Below are 18,454 nucleotides of genomic sequence, written 5' to 3' on the forward strand. Positions count from 1 at the left end.
CATTATCATGACGTTACACAACTCTTTCATACACTATTTAGATATAAACACAATGAGGCTATTATTTTAGTAAGTTCTTTGGCCTATAAAAATAAATTAAAAGAAATTGAGGCAGAAAAAAAATTAAATGTAAAACCTTTCTATATTCTCACAGGTGGATTATCTCTTCACACTGCCTAAACCAAGAAGCTAGTATAAAGATCAAATAGTAAATGCAGAAGTACTTCTGTGAACTGCAAAGCACTACACATTGAAAGAACGGACAATGTACTTTTTCTTAAAATGAAGAAAGTTCATGGGAGTTCCTCTGTGGCTCAGTGTTAACAAGCCCGACTAGTATTCAGAAGGATGTGGGTTCGATCCCTGGCTTCGCTCAGTGGGTTAAGGATCCAGTATTGCCATGAGCTGTGGTGCAGCTCAGATCTGACATGTCTATGGCTGTGATGTAGGTCAGCAGCTACAGCTCTGATTCAAACCCTAGCCTGGGAACTTCCATATAACTCAGGCACAGCCCTGAAAAGCGAAGGGGGAAAAAAAAAAAAGTACATAAATATTTTGTAAAGTGGTCATACGCTTTTGATGAAGGCACCTGTTAGTTAGATGGTGTTAGTTCATCTTAGACTCAAGCCTTCAAAAAAACCTATTCCATTAGTGAGAATTTGATGATATTACCACAAATAGAATATTAGCTTTATCTATACATATATATGAAAATCATGCTTTATGAAAGCATTATTCCAGGTAATATTTCAATAGGTTGAAATAAAATCATAACACTAAGTGAAACAAAATACATGAATTATTCATTTTTACTAACATATCAAGTGACAATGCAAACATTCCATTATACTAACTGACTATAAAGATAAATATTTATAATATAGAAAGTTATAGAAATACAAGAATAAAAGCTGATTACATGATCTTTTCTCTAACAGCTTCTTGATTTTAATACTGTTACTAATTTTTCAACATAATGAATGCATTTAAAAATTCACAACAAAATCCACACACCTGTGGTCAACTAATCTGCCACAAAGGAGGCAATAATACAATGGAAAAAAGACAGACTCTTTCACAAGCAGTATTGGGAAAGTTGGATGGCTACGTGTAAATCAACAACATTCCCTCACGATATATACGAAAACTCAAAAATGGTTTAAATATCTAAATATAAGACACAACACTATAATCTAGTAGAGAACACAGGCAAAAACATTCTCCGATATAAATTGTAGCAATATTTTCTTAGATCAGTTTCCCAAAGGCAGAATAAATAAAAGCAAAATGAACAAGTGGGACCTAATCAGACTTAAAGGTTTTTGTACAGCAAAGGAAACCATAAATGAAAAGACAACCTATGGAACAGGAGAAAATATTTCCAAATGATGTGGCCTAAAAGGGGTTAACTTCCAAAATAAACAGCTCACACAACTCAAAAAAAAAAAAAAAAAACCCCAAAAAACAAACAAAAAAATCAAAAAATGAGCAGAAGATTGAAATAGATACTTCTCCAAAGAAGACATAGATGGCCAACAGGCACATGAAAAGATGCTCAACATCACTAATATCAGAGAAATGCAAATCAAAATCACAGTGAAGTATCACCTCACACTGGTCAGAATGACTGTCATCAAAAAGTCTACAGTTAATAAATCTGGAAAGGGTGTGAGGAAAAGGAAACCTTCCTACACTGCTGGTGGGAATGTAAACTGGTGCAGCCACTATGAAAAACAGTATGGAGGTTCTTTAAGAAACTAAAATTAGAGCTACTATATGATCTAGCAATCCAACTCTGTGGCACATATCCTGAAAAGATGAAAATTCTTAATTTGAAAAGATACATGCATCCCAATGTTCACAGTAGCACTATTTACAACAGCCAAGACATGGAAACAACTCATCAACAAGATGACTGGTTTAAGAAGGTGACATACGCCTGTGCATACACACACACAGGAATATTACTCAGCCATAAAAGAGAAATATACTGCTATCTGTAGTAACATGGATGGACCTAGAGAATATCATACTAAGTGAAATAAGTCAGAGAAAGACAATTATATGGTATCATTTATGCATGGAATCTAAAAAATAATATGAATAACTCTCTATAAAAAACAGAAATATAGCCATGGAAAACAAACTTATGGTTACCAAAGGGGAAAGGGAGGGGGGAGGAATAAATTAGGAGTATGGCATAAACAGATACAAACTATTATACATGAAATAAACAACAAGGATTTACAGGAACCATATTCAATATCTTGTAATGACCTATAACAGAAAACAATCTGAAAAAATATATATATAACTGAATCACTGCTGTATACCTGAAAACTACCACAATATTGTAAATCAACTATATTTCAGTAAGAAAAAAGTTATTAAGACAAAAGAACAATGGTATGATGTAACATACTTACCCCACCTCACTGTCTTGTTCTGCCCGGAGCATAGCAAGCCACTGCTGTTTATACACAGCAGACAGCCATTCTAAAATGTAAAAATAAATATAATAAGAAATATGGAAAACATAAAGGACTTACAGATTTTAAGATGTTGATAAATTTTTATCATTTTAGGAGTTCCCATCGTGGCTCAGTGGTTAACGAATCCGACTAGGAACCATGAGGTTGCGAGTTCCATCCCTGGCCTCGCTCAGTGGTTAAGGATCCAGCTTTGCCGTGAGCTGTGGTGTGGGTCGCAGACGTGGCTCAGATCCCGCGTTGCTGTGGCTCTGGCGTAGGCTGGTGGCTACAGCTCTGATTAGACCCCTAGCCTGGGAACCTCCATATGCCATGGGAGCAGCTCAAGAAAAAGGTAAAATGACAAAAAAAAAAAAGAAATAATGGAATTCAACTATGCTTGACATAGTTAAATCCTAAAATAAAATGCTTCTATGCAAAGTCTTGATTTAACCTGAAATTAATTTCTATTTTAATTATAATTTGTTTTCTATTAAAATTTTAATTTTTTTCTACCTTTTTTTTTTGGGTCTTTTGTCTTTTGAGGGCCGCACTCACAGCACATGAAGGTTCCCAGGCTAGGGGTCGAATCAGAGCTGCACCTGTCAGCCTACGCCACAGCCACAGCCATGTCAGATCTGAGCCACATCTGCAACCTATACCACAGCTCATAGCAACTTGGGATCCTTAACCCACTGAAAGAGGCCAGGGATGGAACCCACAACCTCATGATTCCTAGTTGGATTCGTTTCCGCTGTGCCACGACGGGAACTCCTTAGTTTCTATTTGAATTTAATTCTGACCTAAAGATGATCAAAATGTAAATACTAAAATTCCCTAGACTACTAAATGCATAACTTTGAATAAAGTTAACACATTTTTAGCACTGTTTCTGAAAAATGATTAATGAATTTTAGCTATAATTTTATTTTCATTTACTTTCATTTACATTCATTTACTTACATTTAATTTTCATTTACTTCAAATTTAGGATACATTTCTACTGAGAGCATATACCAGTGTATCTTGAAAATGTAAGTTATATGGCCACTTTTTGCCCTCTCACAAACAGCATGGGACATAATTTTAAGTTACAGTGTTTTTGGAATGATAACTTTTATTTAGATATACAGGAAAAACTATCTACTGTCATTTTAAGTTTGAAATAAAATGGATGAAATCTGGTCACAAATTTAGGATCTAAATTCTTTTCAATTTTATACTAAATAAAATATTTTAACTAGAAATACTTGTATTCATCTTGCATTCCAAAAATGTAACACTTATCCCCTTGCATCCCAGACACAGCTAAATTATTTTAGGCTACTTAGAATAGACTTTATTTTTTAACCTCTTTCAAAATTCATTACTAGAGAGCCTTAACAGGAAGAACAATTAGAGTGGGAGTATGTAATAGGCCTTGGCATCTAATACTACACCATTGCTAGGACCTGGTGTATAACACAAACTAAAACTATTATAGAACTGCTATACTACTGGGGAACATAATCTTCGAGAGAACCTATAACTTAAAAATCCCCAAACCCCAGTCTCACAACCATACAAACAAAATACAAATGATCCATACAAAAATACCAAAAAAGGAGTTTCCATCGTGGCTCAGTGGAAAAGAATCTGACTAGGAACCACGAGGTTGCAGGTTCAATCCCTGGCCTTGCTTAGTGGGTTAACGATCCTGAGTTGCTGTGAGCTGTGGTGTAGGTTGCAGACGTGGCTCAGATCTGGCATTGTGGCTCTGGCATAGGCTGGTGGCTCCAATTAGACCCCTAGCCTGGGAACCTCCATATGCTGCGGGTGCAGCCCTCAAAAGACAAAGACAAACAAAAACAAAAACCCAAAAACACCAAAAAAGCACTGTCTATAAATTTGCCCAGAGTGCTTTTATAAAAAATGCATTACTTAAAATTACCAGAAATTTCAACTCTAGGTTTACTTTCCATTCAATACCTTTGTAAATAAGTGTACAGATTTCAAAAATAGGTTAAATCTATAAACACACAGCTATGTTAAAAACTGAAATCACTTATGATGGAGCATGAGAATGTGCAAAAATAGAATGTGTAGATGTATGTTGTAACTGGATCACCATGCTGTACAGTAGAAAAAAAAATGTACTGGAGAAATAACTATTACAAAAAATAAAACAAAACAAAAACAAGCAAAACTGAGGTGTCAAAAATTACAACTTTTCAAACATCTATACAAATTTACATGTAAATCTTCAAAAACTCTATTTTCTATTTCTTATATGCAAATATAGTACTAAACTTAATCCTACACAAGTATAAGACAGAGAATTAAATCAGTAATTGTTTCAAAAGTTTTGAATTAGCAAAGACATTACATTTGCTTTGACATAAAATTTAAGACTAGAATAAGCAAAAAAAAAGAAGACAGCAAAGTTAAGGAGTATTAACAGAAAAAAGCAGTTATAACCTCTAAATTATACTTCAAAAGTCTTTTTAAAAAGTCTAGTCCAGGAGTTCCCTGGTGGCTCAGCAGGTTAAGGTTAAGGATGTGGTGTTGTCACTGCTGTGGTGTGGATTTGAACCCTAGCCTGGGAACTTCTACATGCTTCAGGTGCAGCAAAAAAAAAAAAAAAAAAAACTAGTCCAAAATAGTGTACTGGTTATGCAAATTAAAGAACAACCACATTACTGAATACAAATTAAAGAACAACCACATTACTGAATGTTCTGAAAAGTAACAATATGGGAAAATATAGTATATAATGTGGACATAGAAAATTATTTATATGATATGATTCTGCTTTGGTATAAAAACATATACCATACTGGAATTAAGGATAGTTTTTCTGTTTTCTTCATTATTCTTTTATATGATATATATTAGCATTATAATCAGAAAGACAGTACTTGAAATCATAATTTCATCATGTTCTTACCTGAAGGTACCAGAGAATCTTGTTCAATAATTCTTGCAGAGGCCAAATCACTGATAATATACTGTAACCTTAAATGTCTGAATACTGACACAAATGGTTTTCCTTGCTCAGTTTCAAGGAAGGTCATACCTTCAAAATCTGTAAAACAAAATAACCCCCACCTTAAATAAGTAGCCATTCTTTTCAAATCCATTAAAGTATTTATTTCTAAATATTTTTATGGGTAGGGACAGACACACACATAATACAAATCAGCTAGTTTCAAAGTTTTCAAGGATTTTTATAAACTTCAGGTATGTGGATAAAAAACTTGGGGAGATTCAGAAAAAGCCCCAAGAAATTAACTTTGGTCCTAATTAGACCCTTGAGCTGAAAAGTCAATTGACACCTTTCTAGGGTTTGGAGCTTACAGTGCAGCAAGGTTGGAAAGGAAGATTTGAGAAGGATGGTTAGGGTTAGGGTATCTTTCCAGAATCCCTTTCCCAGGGATTGAACACTACTCCAGTGGAACTCTGAGCCCATGGGTCTTCACAAGATACACAGGACGTGGAACATCTCTCCGGATTCTTCTAATAATTTATGCTTTAGTTACATATGACGAACACTAGTTAATACATTCTCTATTAAAATACAAAATACAAAGACGTTGTAGCCATGGATTTGCAACGCGAGGGTAGTATTTACTTTTAAAATAATTCAGGTGTACAAAGAACACAAATTTTTTTCTTTCAGGGAGAATTTATGGTTATTTCTAAAAATAGTTACTCTCAAATGTATTCCCAAGTGCTTTCATGAGTGGGAAGGAAAGGTCTGGAATTACTCCTAACAAGCAGGGAATTGTACATAAGCCCTAGCCTCTTTTCTTTCTTCTTCTTTTTTTTTTTTTTTTTGGCTGAGTCTGCAGCATGCAGAAGTTCCTGGGCCAGGGACAGAACCCATACCACAGCATCAACTAAAGCCTCAGCAGTGACAACACTGGACCCCTAACCCGCTGAGCCACCAGGGAACTCCTCTAGTCTGTTTTCTAATACATAGTACATCCATGGGAGTGAACTCGGCCCTGCTGCTATTAAGGATAGGAAATAAGAGCTGAGAGTTGCCATTCTAGACTCTATGCCTCAAACTATGCTCCACATGCAAAACAGGTTTACTGTGAAAACTACAAAGGAGGCGTTGTCCACTAAAATAATTTTCTCCTGAAAACCGCAAAAAGACATTCAAGGCAATGAAATGAATTTTCACAATATTCATATTTTTATCCTATACTCTTTTGTATTCCTTTGACACCTGTCTTGAGTCAAACTAAACAATTAAAAAAGCAGTTAAAAATCATTTTAAAAATTAACAGTTAACTTTGCTTATTTACATAACAGGCATGTAACTGTGGATTTTATATCTTACCTTAAAAAAAATTAGCTCTAGTTCATATGTGGAATTAAATGTTTAAATTTCATGGGCTGAACTGAGAATGCCATGATGTTCTTACAGTATGCTATCACGTGAGCAAAGTTATAAAAATCTGCTTCCAGACTGTCTCATAGAAATCTGGAAATTATTATAGGAAGCCTCTTCTTCAAGGGCATATAAGATATTGGCTCACTTCTGTGAGAATTCATGGAATTAAAAAAATATTTTAGGAGTTCCCGTCGTGGCGCAGTGGTTAATGAATCCGACTAGGAACCATGAGGTTGCGGGTTCGGTCCCTGCCCTTGCTCAGTGGGTTAACGATCCGGCGTTGCCGTGAGCTGTGGTGTAGGTTGCAGACGCGGCTCGGATCCCGGATCCCGCGTTGCTGTGGCTCTGGCGTAGGCCGGTGGCTACAGCTCCGATTCAACCCCTAGCCTGGGAACCTCCATATGCTGCGGGAGCGGCCCAAGAAATAGCAACAACAATAACAACAACAACAACAACAACAACAACAACAAAATTTTAAAGATTCTAGCTGGCCAAATGTGGCCATGTCAATTGCACGAGCCAAATTCAACAGCAAGCCCTATGATTAATTGTGCAGGAAAATTTCTAAATTTCTATTGTTCTCATAGTCCTGACCCATACATATCTGAAAAGTCAAATAATTAAGAAAACCTAAGAGAAATATACTAAAATATAGTGGGTACGGGGAGCACAAGTGATTTTTTTGGTCTTATTTCCTGAGTATTCATCACTTTTATAATTCATTTTTTAAATTTTTAAATAAATTTTTATTTTGTTGTCTTTTTTAGGGCCGCACACGTGGCATATGGATGTTCCCAGGCTAGGGGTCTAATCGGAGATACAGCTGCTGGCCTACACCACAGGACACCAGATCCAAGCCATATCTGTGACCTACACCACAGCTCACGGCAATGCCAGATCCTTAATCCACTGAGCGAGGCCAGGGACTGAACCTGAAGCCTCATGGTTCCTAGTCGGATTCATTTCCGCTTCACCACGATGGGAACTCCCTCACCTTTATAACTTAAAAACTGTTCGAACTGGAGTTCCCATTGTGGCTCAGTGGGTTAAGAATCCAGCGTTGCCATGAGCTGCAGCATAGGTTGCAGATGCAACTTGGATCTGGCATTGCTATGGCTGTGGCACAGGCTAGCAGCTGCAGATCCCATTTGACCCATAGCCTGGGACCTTCCACGTGTCACAAGTGCAGCCATAAACAACCCCCCCCCCCCAAAAAAAAAAACCCCAAACTGTTTACTCATAAAGTCCTCACTGAAAAACATGGGCATCAGATACATATTTTGCCTTGTGCAATAAATGTTTTCCTGGAAAGTTATCTTAAACTGTGTGCTTTCACACTACTGAGGCTGGGATGGAGAGCCTAGAGTGGGAAAACCAGAATATGAGCTTATGCCCTTAGGCTACAGAATAACTGAGTTTCTGCCACTTAGTCTACAGAATAATTTCTCTCTTGATGGACTGTTGTGTTTAATCCAAATGGAGCTCAAATGAGCATAAATTTATGTCAACATTTACCTAACATCTACTATTCCATTAAGTCTCTTTGTCCTTCTAGCTTCTCCACCTTCCTTATCTTTTCAGCTTTTATCTCTTCCTTTTTTTTTTTTTTTTTTTTTCTTCCTAAGGGCTGCCCCTGTGGCATATGGAACTTCCCAGGCAAGGGGATGAATTGGAGCTGCAGCTGCTCAGCCTACCATACAGCCACTGCAAAGTCAAATCTAAGCCGTCTGTGACCTATACCACAGCTCACAACAACGCCGGATCCTTAACCCACTGAGTGAGGCCAGGGATCAAACCGACGTCCTCATGGATCCTAGTTGGGTTCATAACTGCTGAGCCACAACAGGGACTCTTTTTTTTTTTTTTTCAACTTAAATTTTCTCCTCTACCTTTTTCTAATTTCTCAAATCCCTCTTTAGTTGCCATAATGTAGCCCTGAAGTATAATTTAAGATAGAAATTTAACATTATGTTCTTCAAGCAAATCAAGTTAAATCATATTGATATGATCATTTACACACTTTTGGTTCATGAGCTTGAAGGAAAAATAATCAGCTAGGAAATCTTGATACATAAACTAATTCTACAAAATCTATTTAAATGAGAAAAAAAGCGCAGTAAATTTTTTTCTCTTTTTACGGCTGCACCTGCAGCATATATGGAAGTTCCCAGGCTGGAGATCAAATAGGAGCTGCAGCTGAGACCTATGCCGCAGCCACAGCAACACTGGATCCTTAGCCCACTGAGCAAGGCCGGGGATTGAACCTGTATCCTCATGGACACTATGTCAGGTTCTTAACCTGCTGAGCCACAACAGGAACTCCAAAAAGAGCACTCAATTTTAAAATTAAGAACTTCTATTCATCAAGAAACTTTTTTTTTTTTTTTGCTATTTCTTGGGCCGCTCTGGCAGTATATGGAGGTTCCCAGGCTAGGGGTCGAATTGGAGCTGCAGCCACGGGCCTAAGCCAGAGAGTCACAGCAACTCAGGATCCGAGCCGCGTCTGCAACCTACACCACATCTCACGGCAACGCCAGATCGTTAACCCACTGAGCAAGGGCAGGGACCGAACCCGCAACCTCATGGTTCCTAGTTGGATTTATTAACTCCCTCATCAAGAAACTTTTAAAGGAATTCTCATCATGGCTCAGTGGTTAATGAATTCGACTAGGAACCATGAGTTTGCAGGTACGATCCCTGGCCTCGCTCAGTGGGTTAAGGATCTGGTGTTGCCATGAGCTGTGGTATAGATTGCAGATGCCGCTTGGATCCCGAGTTGGAGTTGCTGTGGCTGTGGTGTAGGCCGGCGGCTACAGCTCCGATTAGACCCCTAGCCTGGGAACCTCCATATGCTGCAAGTTCGGCCCTAGAAAAGACAAAAAAAAAAAGAAATCTTTAAGAAAGTGGAAAAAAATCTACAAACAGGAAAGTAAATGCAACACATATTTATGACAAAGAATTGATTACCAAGAATATATAAAGAATGTCCAGAACTCATTAAGAAAAGACAAATATGATATTAAAATAGGAAGGAGGAGTTCCCATCGTGGCTCACTGGAAATGAAACTGACTAGTATTCATGAGGATGCAGATTCAATCCCTGGCCTCACTCTGTGGGTTAAAGATCAGGCGTTGCCATGAGCTGTGGTGTAGGCCAGCAGCTGTAGCTCCGATTAGATCCCTAGCCTGGGAAACTCCATATGCTGTGGGTGTGGCCCTAAAAATAAAAAATAAAATAAAATAAAATAGGAAAGAGACCTGAACAGATATTTCACAGAAAAAAACATGGCTGACAAACACATAGAGAGCTGTTCAATCTCTTTGGTTTTCAAGGACATGAAAATCAATACCACAATATGAAACAGTTCAATAACAACAAAAACAGGATGATGTGCTGTCCAGTGGTGTGCTGGATCTGGTTGTACTGGCTCACAGAAGCTGATGGTGTGGATATCTTCCCAAGGTTTCATTCAGTGGTGTCACTTTGGCAGCTTGAAATCATGCATACTGGGAGAATGTGTGTCATGATAATTTAAAAAATGCTACAAATAAATGATTATTTTTTTCAGAGAGCCAGTTTACCAGCGTATCACTATGTTATGATGTACAGACATACATGCAAAACGCAACATTTTTTTAAAAATTTTTTTAATTCTTTTGCTTTTTAGGGCCGCACTTGCAGCATATGAAGGTTCACAGGTTCAGGGTCTAACTGGAGCTGCAGCTGCCTATTCCACTGCCACAACAACGCAGGATCGGATTTGCATCTGCAACCTACACCACAGCTCACAGTAACACCAGTCAGATTCATTAACTGCTGAGCCATGATGGGAACGCCCCAACATTATTTTTTAAAAGCAAGGGAATAATAAACACAAAATTGAAGACAGTGGTTGGGAGAAATCAGAGTGACACAAGAGGAAAGAACATGAGTAGACAAATTATTAATGTTCTAGTACTTGAAAGTTAGTTCACTGAAGTTCAATACATTATTAAAAATAAATGAAAAAGGTGGTCATGCACACACCAAAAATGACAGTGAACTAAGAAAATCATGAACTAAGATTATGATTTTTTTTAAAATTATAGTTGATTTACAATGTTATGCCAATTTCTGCTGCACAGCAAAATGACTCAGTCGTACATACATGGATTTTTTTTTGGCTGCACCCATGGCATATAGCAGTTCCTGGGTCACGAAGTGAATCTGAGCCACAACCTATGCCAGATCCCTAACCCACTGTGCCAGGCTGGGGATCAAACCTGCACCTTCACAGAGACAACACTGAATCTTAACCAGATGTACCACAGTGAGAACTCCTACACATCCTTTTTTTATATTACTTTCCACCATGGTCTGCCCTAGGAGACTGGATATAGTTCCCTGTGCTATTTAGCAGGACCTTGTTGTTTATTGAAGGATTCACATTTTTTATTACTTCTTTGCAAATGAGGGTCATAAAAAATTCTTTTTAAAATATCTGTTTTATGGAGTTCCTGTTGTGGCTCAGTGGTTAACGAATCCGACTAGGAACCATGAGGTTGCGGGTTCGATCCCTGGCCTCGCTCAGTGGGTTAAGGATCCAGCATTGCCGTGAGCTGTAGTGTAAGTCACAGAGGCGGCTTGGATCCCGCGTTGCTGTGGCCCTGGCATAGGCCAGCACTACAGCTCTGATTAGACCCCTAGCCTGGGAACCTCCATATGCCATGGGAGCAGCCCTAGAAAAGGCAAAAAGACAAAAAAAAAATTTGTTTTATTTAGCTTCAGTTTTCTCAGTGTGAATGAGAGGTTTATTTAGATCACTGCTCAAGTCCTCCAGCTCTAAAATTCTCTGGGTTTATAAATAAGTTAGAGCCTAATTTTTATTAAACTTCAATTTAAAAAAAAGACAAGTTCTCAATAAAAACTTCAGGCATACCTTTTTTCCTCTTAGAAAACCAGACATCTGTTTCAGTCAGAAGCTGTTTTAAAGACCCATTCCAAGAAGGCACAAGTTGAAGGAACATCCACTAGGTTAAAAAAACAAATTAGAAAAAAAATTACAACACTTATTTTATGATTTTACATTTTCAAACTGCTTCCTGAAAATATCTAAAAAACTTAATTTCCATTTTATAAGCAATTGGAAGTAGAACTATTACATGATTTAAAACTATGTGTATAAGGAATAAGCTAATCCCTGAAAAGTACTTTCAGTCTCAAACACAATGAAGTTTACAGTATTAAAAAGGTAAATGTTTTATGTGTATATATATCTATACATAAGTATATGTATCCATATGAACATTTATATCTGTAAAACATTAGTAATTATTTCCTAATTTATTCCACCTACCAATTAACAATTCAGTTTCACTACATACTGTGTGAGATTATAAAAGAAAAATATGGGAAAAAGGAGTTTCTCATTGTCCTATTGTCTTACTATTCTTGAGACAGTATGTAGAGTAGTGAAGAGCACACATTTTACAACCCTGGCCTTGCCATTTAATAGCTAGGGAAGGAGTTCCCGTCGAGGTGCAGTGGTTAACGAATCCAACTAGGAACCATGAGGTTTCGGGTTCAGTCCCTGCCCTTGCTCAGTGGGTTGACGATCCGGCGTTGCCGTGAGCTGTGGTGTAGGTTGCAGATGCGGCTTGGATCCTGCATTGATATGGCTCTGGCATGGGCCGGTGGCTGCAGCTCTGATTAGACCCCTAGCCTTGGAACCTCCATATGCCACGGGAGCGGCCCAAGAAATGGCAAAAAGACCAAAAAAACAAAAAAAAAAGCTAGGGAAAAAATTTTTTTTTAAATGTTACGGCCGCACCTGTGGCATATGGAAGTTCCCAGGCCAGGGACTGAATCTGAGCCACAGCTGTGACCTACATCACAGCTGCAGCAATACTAGATCCTTTAACCCACTGCTCTGGGCTGGGGATTGAACCTGCACCTTCACAGCAACCCAAGCTGCTGCAGATGCATTCTTAAACCCACTGTGCCATGGCAGGAACTCCAGAAATAACCTAATTTTTCATTTGTAAATTCTTCATTTGTAAGATGAGCATGATAATATGTGTACCTAAGAGGATATTAAATCAGAGGCCTCAGTGATAGAAGAGTGGCTTTCTACCCCTCCTTTAATAATCATAAACCCAGTTACTAAGCTTCCTTGAGGAAAAATAGTAATAGAATCTCATCTCTATCATAAAAACAAACAATACCAATGATATAATCTGGGAGGTGTCTTACTCCTAAAATTCATGACCATGTTAATGTTGACTCAGTGCTAGAGACAAAAAAGCTAAAGGTAAAATTATGCAGTGGGAAAAGCAATGGACTAGAATTCACAGACCTGGGTTCTGCCTCAAGTCTGCTATTTGGTAACTGCAAGAATTCTAAGTCTCATCATCTACAAAACAAGAGTAATAGCTGATTTGGCTCTTTAAAGAGTTGGAAAACAAAGTTATACTAAAAATGTTGAAATCTTTCAAAAGGATGAAGTGAAACATATGCCTAAAGTACTAAAGAACTTAAAAGAATTTCAACATTTTCTAGAAAATGTGTGAAAAATTCACCATAAAGTTATTAATTCAACTAAAGCTCAATTTTGAGAAATTTCTGAAGACCATGAACAACATTTAACATTTCAGGAGTTCCCGTCGTGGAGCAACAGAAACAAATCTGACTAGGAACCATGAAGTTGTGGGTTCAAACCTTGGCCTCGCTCAGTGGGTTATAGATCCAGCATTGCTGTGAGTTGTGGTGTAAGTCACAGACATGGCTCAGATCCTGGGTTGCTGTGGTTGTGGCCGGCAGCTGTAGCTCTGACTGGGCCCCTAGCCTGGGAACCTCCACATGCCGCTAGTGCAGCCCTAAAAAACTAATAAATGAATAAATGAAGACATTTAACATTTCAGATTATGCAAATAATATAACAACATGTTAGCTGTTGGAAAAAAGTCTGGGAACTGCCATGTTTCAATCCCTTATTTGCATGGCGGGAACTAAGAGAAGATCTGAGTTCCCTTAAAAAGAGCCCAAACCACTACCCCATGGCAGATAAGCTATCCTGCCCACTGCCTCCCTTAGTAGTCCATTCAGTAAATCTCTTCTTACCTACTTAAAACAAAAACAGAAAAGAAAGAGAGACTCTGAGAACAAACAGAAATGTATTCCCAGAAGAGGAAAGTATAAAATATACAATTAAGGAGTTCCCATTGTGGCTTAGTGGTAAAGAACCAAACTACTATCTATGAGGACATGGGTTTGATACCTAGCCCTGCTCAGTGGGTTAAGGATCCAGTGTTGCCCTGAGCTACAGTGTAGGTTGCAGATCGGTTTAGATTTGGCATTGCTGTGGCTGTAGTATAGGCCAGGAGCTACAGGTCCAATTCAACCCCTAGCCTGGGAACTTCCATATGCTGCAAGTGTGGCTCTAAAAAAGCAAAAAGCAAAAAAAAAAGGAAATAATTAAAATCACTCATGATACTGACTCCCTAAACATAAAGACCTTTTTTTCCTAACACTTTAGTATATATCCTTTTACTTTGCTCACATTTATATTATAACCATTCCCTTAACACTGGACTCCAGCAGTTCCCAGTTTTTCACTATTATAAGCAATGCTGAGGGGATGTCCTTACACATAGAATATTATGTCAATACCTTTTTAAGGGCTGTATAAACATCCATCTCCACTTGCATCACAAATAAGTTAGATGAACCAATGAGTTGTTTCATGACATTTATACTAGGAAAGATAAAACAGAAGTAGTGAGCCTCTCTTTAAGCACAAGCTAAAGGACCTTGGTGGAACTAAAAACTTTAAGTATTTTTTATCAAAAGAAAATGTGAAATTAAAAATTACATCAGTATTTTTCAGGTTTTTTTTGCCCGAGACAATCTTAGAAAAAAAACAATCTATCTGAACACAAAGATACTTTTAATTCAGATAGTATGCTGTGAAAGGTCTTTTCTTGCACTGATTGGGGGAAAAAAGAGCTTTGTTCTGCTAATTAATCAAGTTAAAGCAAGGTCTCCAGAGAAAACAATAATTCAAAAAGATACACGAACCCCAATGTTCACTGCAACACAATTTACAACAGCCAGGACATGGAAGCAGCCAAAATGTCCATTGACAGAGGAATGGATAAATAAGATGTGGTACATATAAACAAAAGAATCTTACTCAGCCATAAAAAAGAATGAAATGCCATTTGCAGCTACATGGATTGAACCTAGAGATTATCATACTAAATGAAGTTAGTGAAAAACAAACATATGATATCACCCATAGATGGAATCTAAAAAAAGGATACAAATGAACTTATTTGCAGAACAGAAACAGATTCACAAACTTTGAAAAACTTATGGTTAACAAAGGGGACAGGGTTGTGGGGATGCACTAGGGGTTTGAGACTGGCATATATACACTAAGGTATATGGAAAGACTGGCCAATGGGGCACAAAGAACTCTACCCAATATTCTGTGATAATCTATGTGGGAAACGATCTGAAAGGGGGGGTTCCCGTCGTGGCATAATGGAAACAATCTGACTAGAAACCATAATGTTGTGGGTTCGATCCCTGGCCTTGCTCAGTGCATTGATGATCCGGCGTTGCCGTGAGCTGTGGCGTAGGCCGGCAGCTGTAGCTCTGATTCGACTCCTAGCCTGAGACTCTCCACATGCCATGGGTATGGCTCCAAAAAGCAGAAAAAAAAGAATCTGAAAGCGAATGAATGTGTATACATGTATAACTGAATCACTTTGCTGTAGAGCAGAAATTAGCACAACACTGCATATCACCTGTACTTCAATAAAACTTTAAAAAATGAAAGATATTATATCGCAGTCAAAAAAAAAAAAAAAAAAAGAGCAAGGTCCCAATAAGATAACTTAGTATGCTCTGTTAGAATGGCAGCCTTCTGCTTTTATCTTTCTCCCTCACTCAGCGTAAAAAAAAAAAAGGCACTTGTCAAAAATTCACTGAAAGAGATATACCTTCAAAGTGATATTTCACCCCTAGGCTTAAGAAAATTAGTCATAAACATGTTTTTATTACTATTGAGGAAAATAAAATCAAGAAATATGTGTTAGTTTAGAATGGAAATGATGTCACTCCCATTGGAATGGAACAGCTGTTTTCTTTTTTCCTTTTTCTTTCCCTCCTTTAAGGAAGAGCATTGGGGTTTTTAAGCTGGCCACTATGATTTATCTTCCTTTTGAAAGAGCTCAATTAGAAATTATAAAAGAGAAAAAGTGTGTTCTAATGACTTTCAAACTAAAAATACTGCAGTGCTTTGTTTACGTCTTCACATCATTAGGTGACTTTTTGGTAGAATAATGAGTCTCAAACTTTTCTAATGAAGTTAAGATCTCCTAAGGGCAGAGGAAAGGAAAGGACCAAGGAATCAGGGAGTATTAAAAATAGTATTTCTGGAGTTCCCATCATGGCACAGTGGAAACAAATCCAGCTGGGAACCATGTGGTTGCGGGTTCAATCCCTGGCCTTGCTCAGGGGGTTAAGGATCCGGCGTTGCAGTGAGCTGTGCTGTAGGTCACAGACATGGCTTGGATCCTGAGTTGCTATGGCTGTGGTGTAGGCCGGCAGCTGTAGCTCCGATTCGACCCCTAGCCTGGCAATCTCCATATGCCACGGGCGCATGCCTAAAAGAAAAAAAATATATATTAATTTTTGCATTTCATCTTGTAAGTCCGAAGAAACTTGAATTTTATTCCACAAGGTATTTAAACATAAAAATGTTTACCTCTCTCCTACCCCTGCCCACAACTCTACCCCCCATTAGTAAAACCGATATCCAAGTAAGCTATTAAAGTTAAGCCTTTGGTTTTGTACATTTCCATCAGAATGCTATATACTCACTCCTAGGGACTTTTGTACTTGTCTCCAAATCACCACTGGAAAGGAAATGCAAGCTTAGAAAGTGCCTGTACAGTCCAGTGGCTTTAAAAGCTCATTTCAGAAATGAACTGAATTTCTCAGACCCATTGCAGATATGACAGCTCCACTGTTAGAAATAAGTTCGTGACGGGCAGAGACCATGACATAATCATCTCTGCCTTTTTCACAGCAAACATTTAGGAATTATTATTTAAAGGAAGGAATAATAAGCAAACTTAATTCAAAAGGCCAATTTAACTGTGAATTTAATTTCATTAGGCTTAGCAAAAAGTATAAAATAATTTCCTCAAACTTAATTTCTCAATGGTAAAAGGTAGTTTTTATATTTATTTTTATGTATTTATTTATTTGTTTTGTTTTTTAGGGCCGCACCTGCGGCATATGGAGGTTCCCAGGCCAGGGGTCAAATCGGAACTGCAGCTGCTGGCCTAACAGGATCCTTAACCCACTGAGAAAGGCCAGGGATCAAACCTACATCCTCATGTTTGCTAGTCAGATTTGTTAACCACGAGCCACGATGGCTCCTCCAAAAGGTAGTTTTTAAAGTCAACTTTTAGGGAGTTCCTGTCACGGCTCAGTGAGAGCAAATCTGACTAGTATCCACGAGGATGCAGGTTCAATCCCTGGCCTCGCCCAGTGGGTTAAGGATCTGGCGTTGCCGTGAGCTGTGGTGTAGGTTGCAGACTCGGCTCAGATCCCGTGTTGCTGTGGCTGTGGCATAGGCTGGTGGCTAAGCTCCAATTCGACCCCTAGCATGGGAAGCTCCATATGCCGCCAGTGCAGCCCTAAAAGCCAAAAAAAAAAAAAAAAGTCTTGCAAACTTTAACAAATGAAAAACTGTATTTTATAACGCAACACTGTAAATCAACTATACCTTAATAAAAAAATGGGGGAAAAGAGCCAAAAAAAAGAAAGAAAGAAATACAGTATTTTAAATGATTAATTATAAAGCCATTTAAAATTAAAATACCTGAGTTCTTTAAAAAGTTCAACATTCTGGTGAGTCATCAAATTGTTTAGAAGCCATTCAAGGCACCTGAAATTAAAACATGAATCTTTACACTACATATCATGTATTTATGATTTAAGTAGGACTTAACAGTTAAAAATAGAATATTAACCATGCTCAAATTTTTAAATTTAACAACTGGAAATTTAGTATTGTTTTTGTCAGCAGTTAGTATGGGAATATTCCCTTTATATTAATATAAGAGCATTTCTAATTAAGAAAACCATTTTCAAGTTTGTGTTAAATGGTTTATGAAGGGATTTACATACTTCTATTACCTTCTTTATAATTTGAAAATGGGAACTGCAAGTCTCAAGTTAAAACCTTTGCCAGTAGTTGCACTGATATACAGTCAGCCCTCGGTATCCGCGGGTTCTGTAGCCGTGGATTCAACCAACCGAGAATTGAAAATATTGGAGAAAAAAAATAATTCCAGAATGTTCCAAAAAGCAAACCTTAAATTTGCCACAAGCCAGCAACTATTTACATAGCATTTACACTGTATTTACAACTATTTACAGAGCATTCACATTGTATTAGGTATTATAAGTAAGCCAGAGATGATTTTAAGTATACAGGAAGATGGTTGTTTGCAAATACTACACCATTTTATATAAAGAACTTGAGCATCAGCAGATTTTGGTATCCACCCAGGTCTTGGAACCAATCCCCTGCGGATAGTGAGGGAG

The 18,454-nt window shown here is 37.8% G+C and overlaps 1 protein-coding gene across 1 annotated transcript in view; it reads right to left on the reverse strand.

The window, feature by feature from the left end:
* The window catches only part of GMCL1 (germ cell-less 1, spermatogenesis associated), a 47,986-nt gene that overhangs the window by 16,052 nt on the left and 13,480 nt on the right, over positions 1 to 18,454 (reverse strand). Inside the window, exons 6-10 of the mRNA XM_047781864.1 lie at positions 17,727 to 17,792; positions 14,498 to 14,582; positions 11,769 to 11,859; positions 5,395 to 5,532; positions 2,427 to 2,496 (exon numbers count right to left, since the gene is read on the reverse strand). Of these exons, the coding sequence (XP_047637820.1) occupies positions 2,427 to 2,496; positions 5,395 to 5,532; positions 11,769 to 11,859; positions 14,498 to 14,582; positions 17,727 to 17,792 (450 nt within the window). The remainder of the gene's footprint in view (positions 1 to 2,426; positions 2,497 to 5,394; positions 5,533 to 11,768; positions 11,860 to 14,497; positions 14,583 to 17,726; positions 17,793 to 18,454) is intronic.

The sequence above is a fragment of the Phacochoerus africanus genome, chromosome 5 (assembly GCF_016906955.1).
Source record: "Phacochoerus africanus isolate WHEZ1 chromosome 5, ROS_Pafr_v1, whole genome shotgun sequence".
Classification (NCBI taxonomy): domain Eukaryota; kingdom Metazoa; phylum Chordata; class Mammalia; order Artiodactyla; family Suidae; genus Phacochoerus; species Phacochoerus africanus.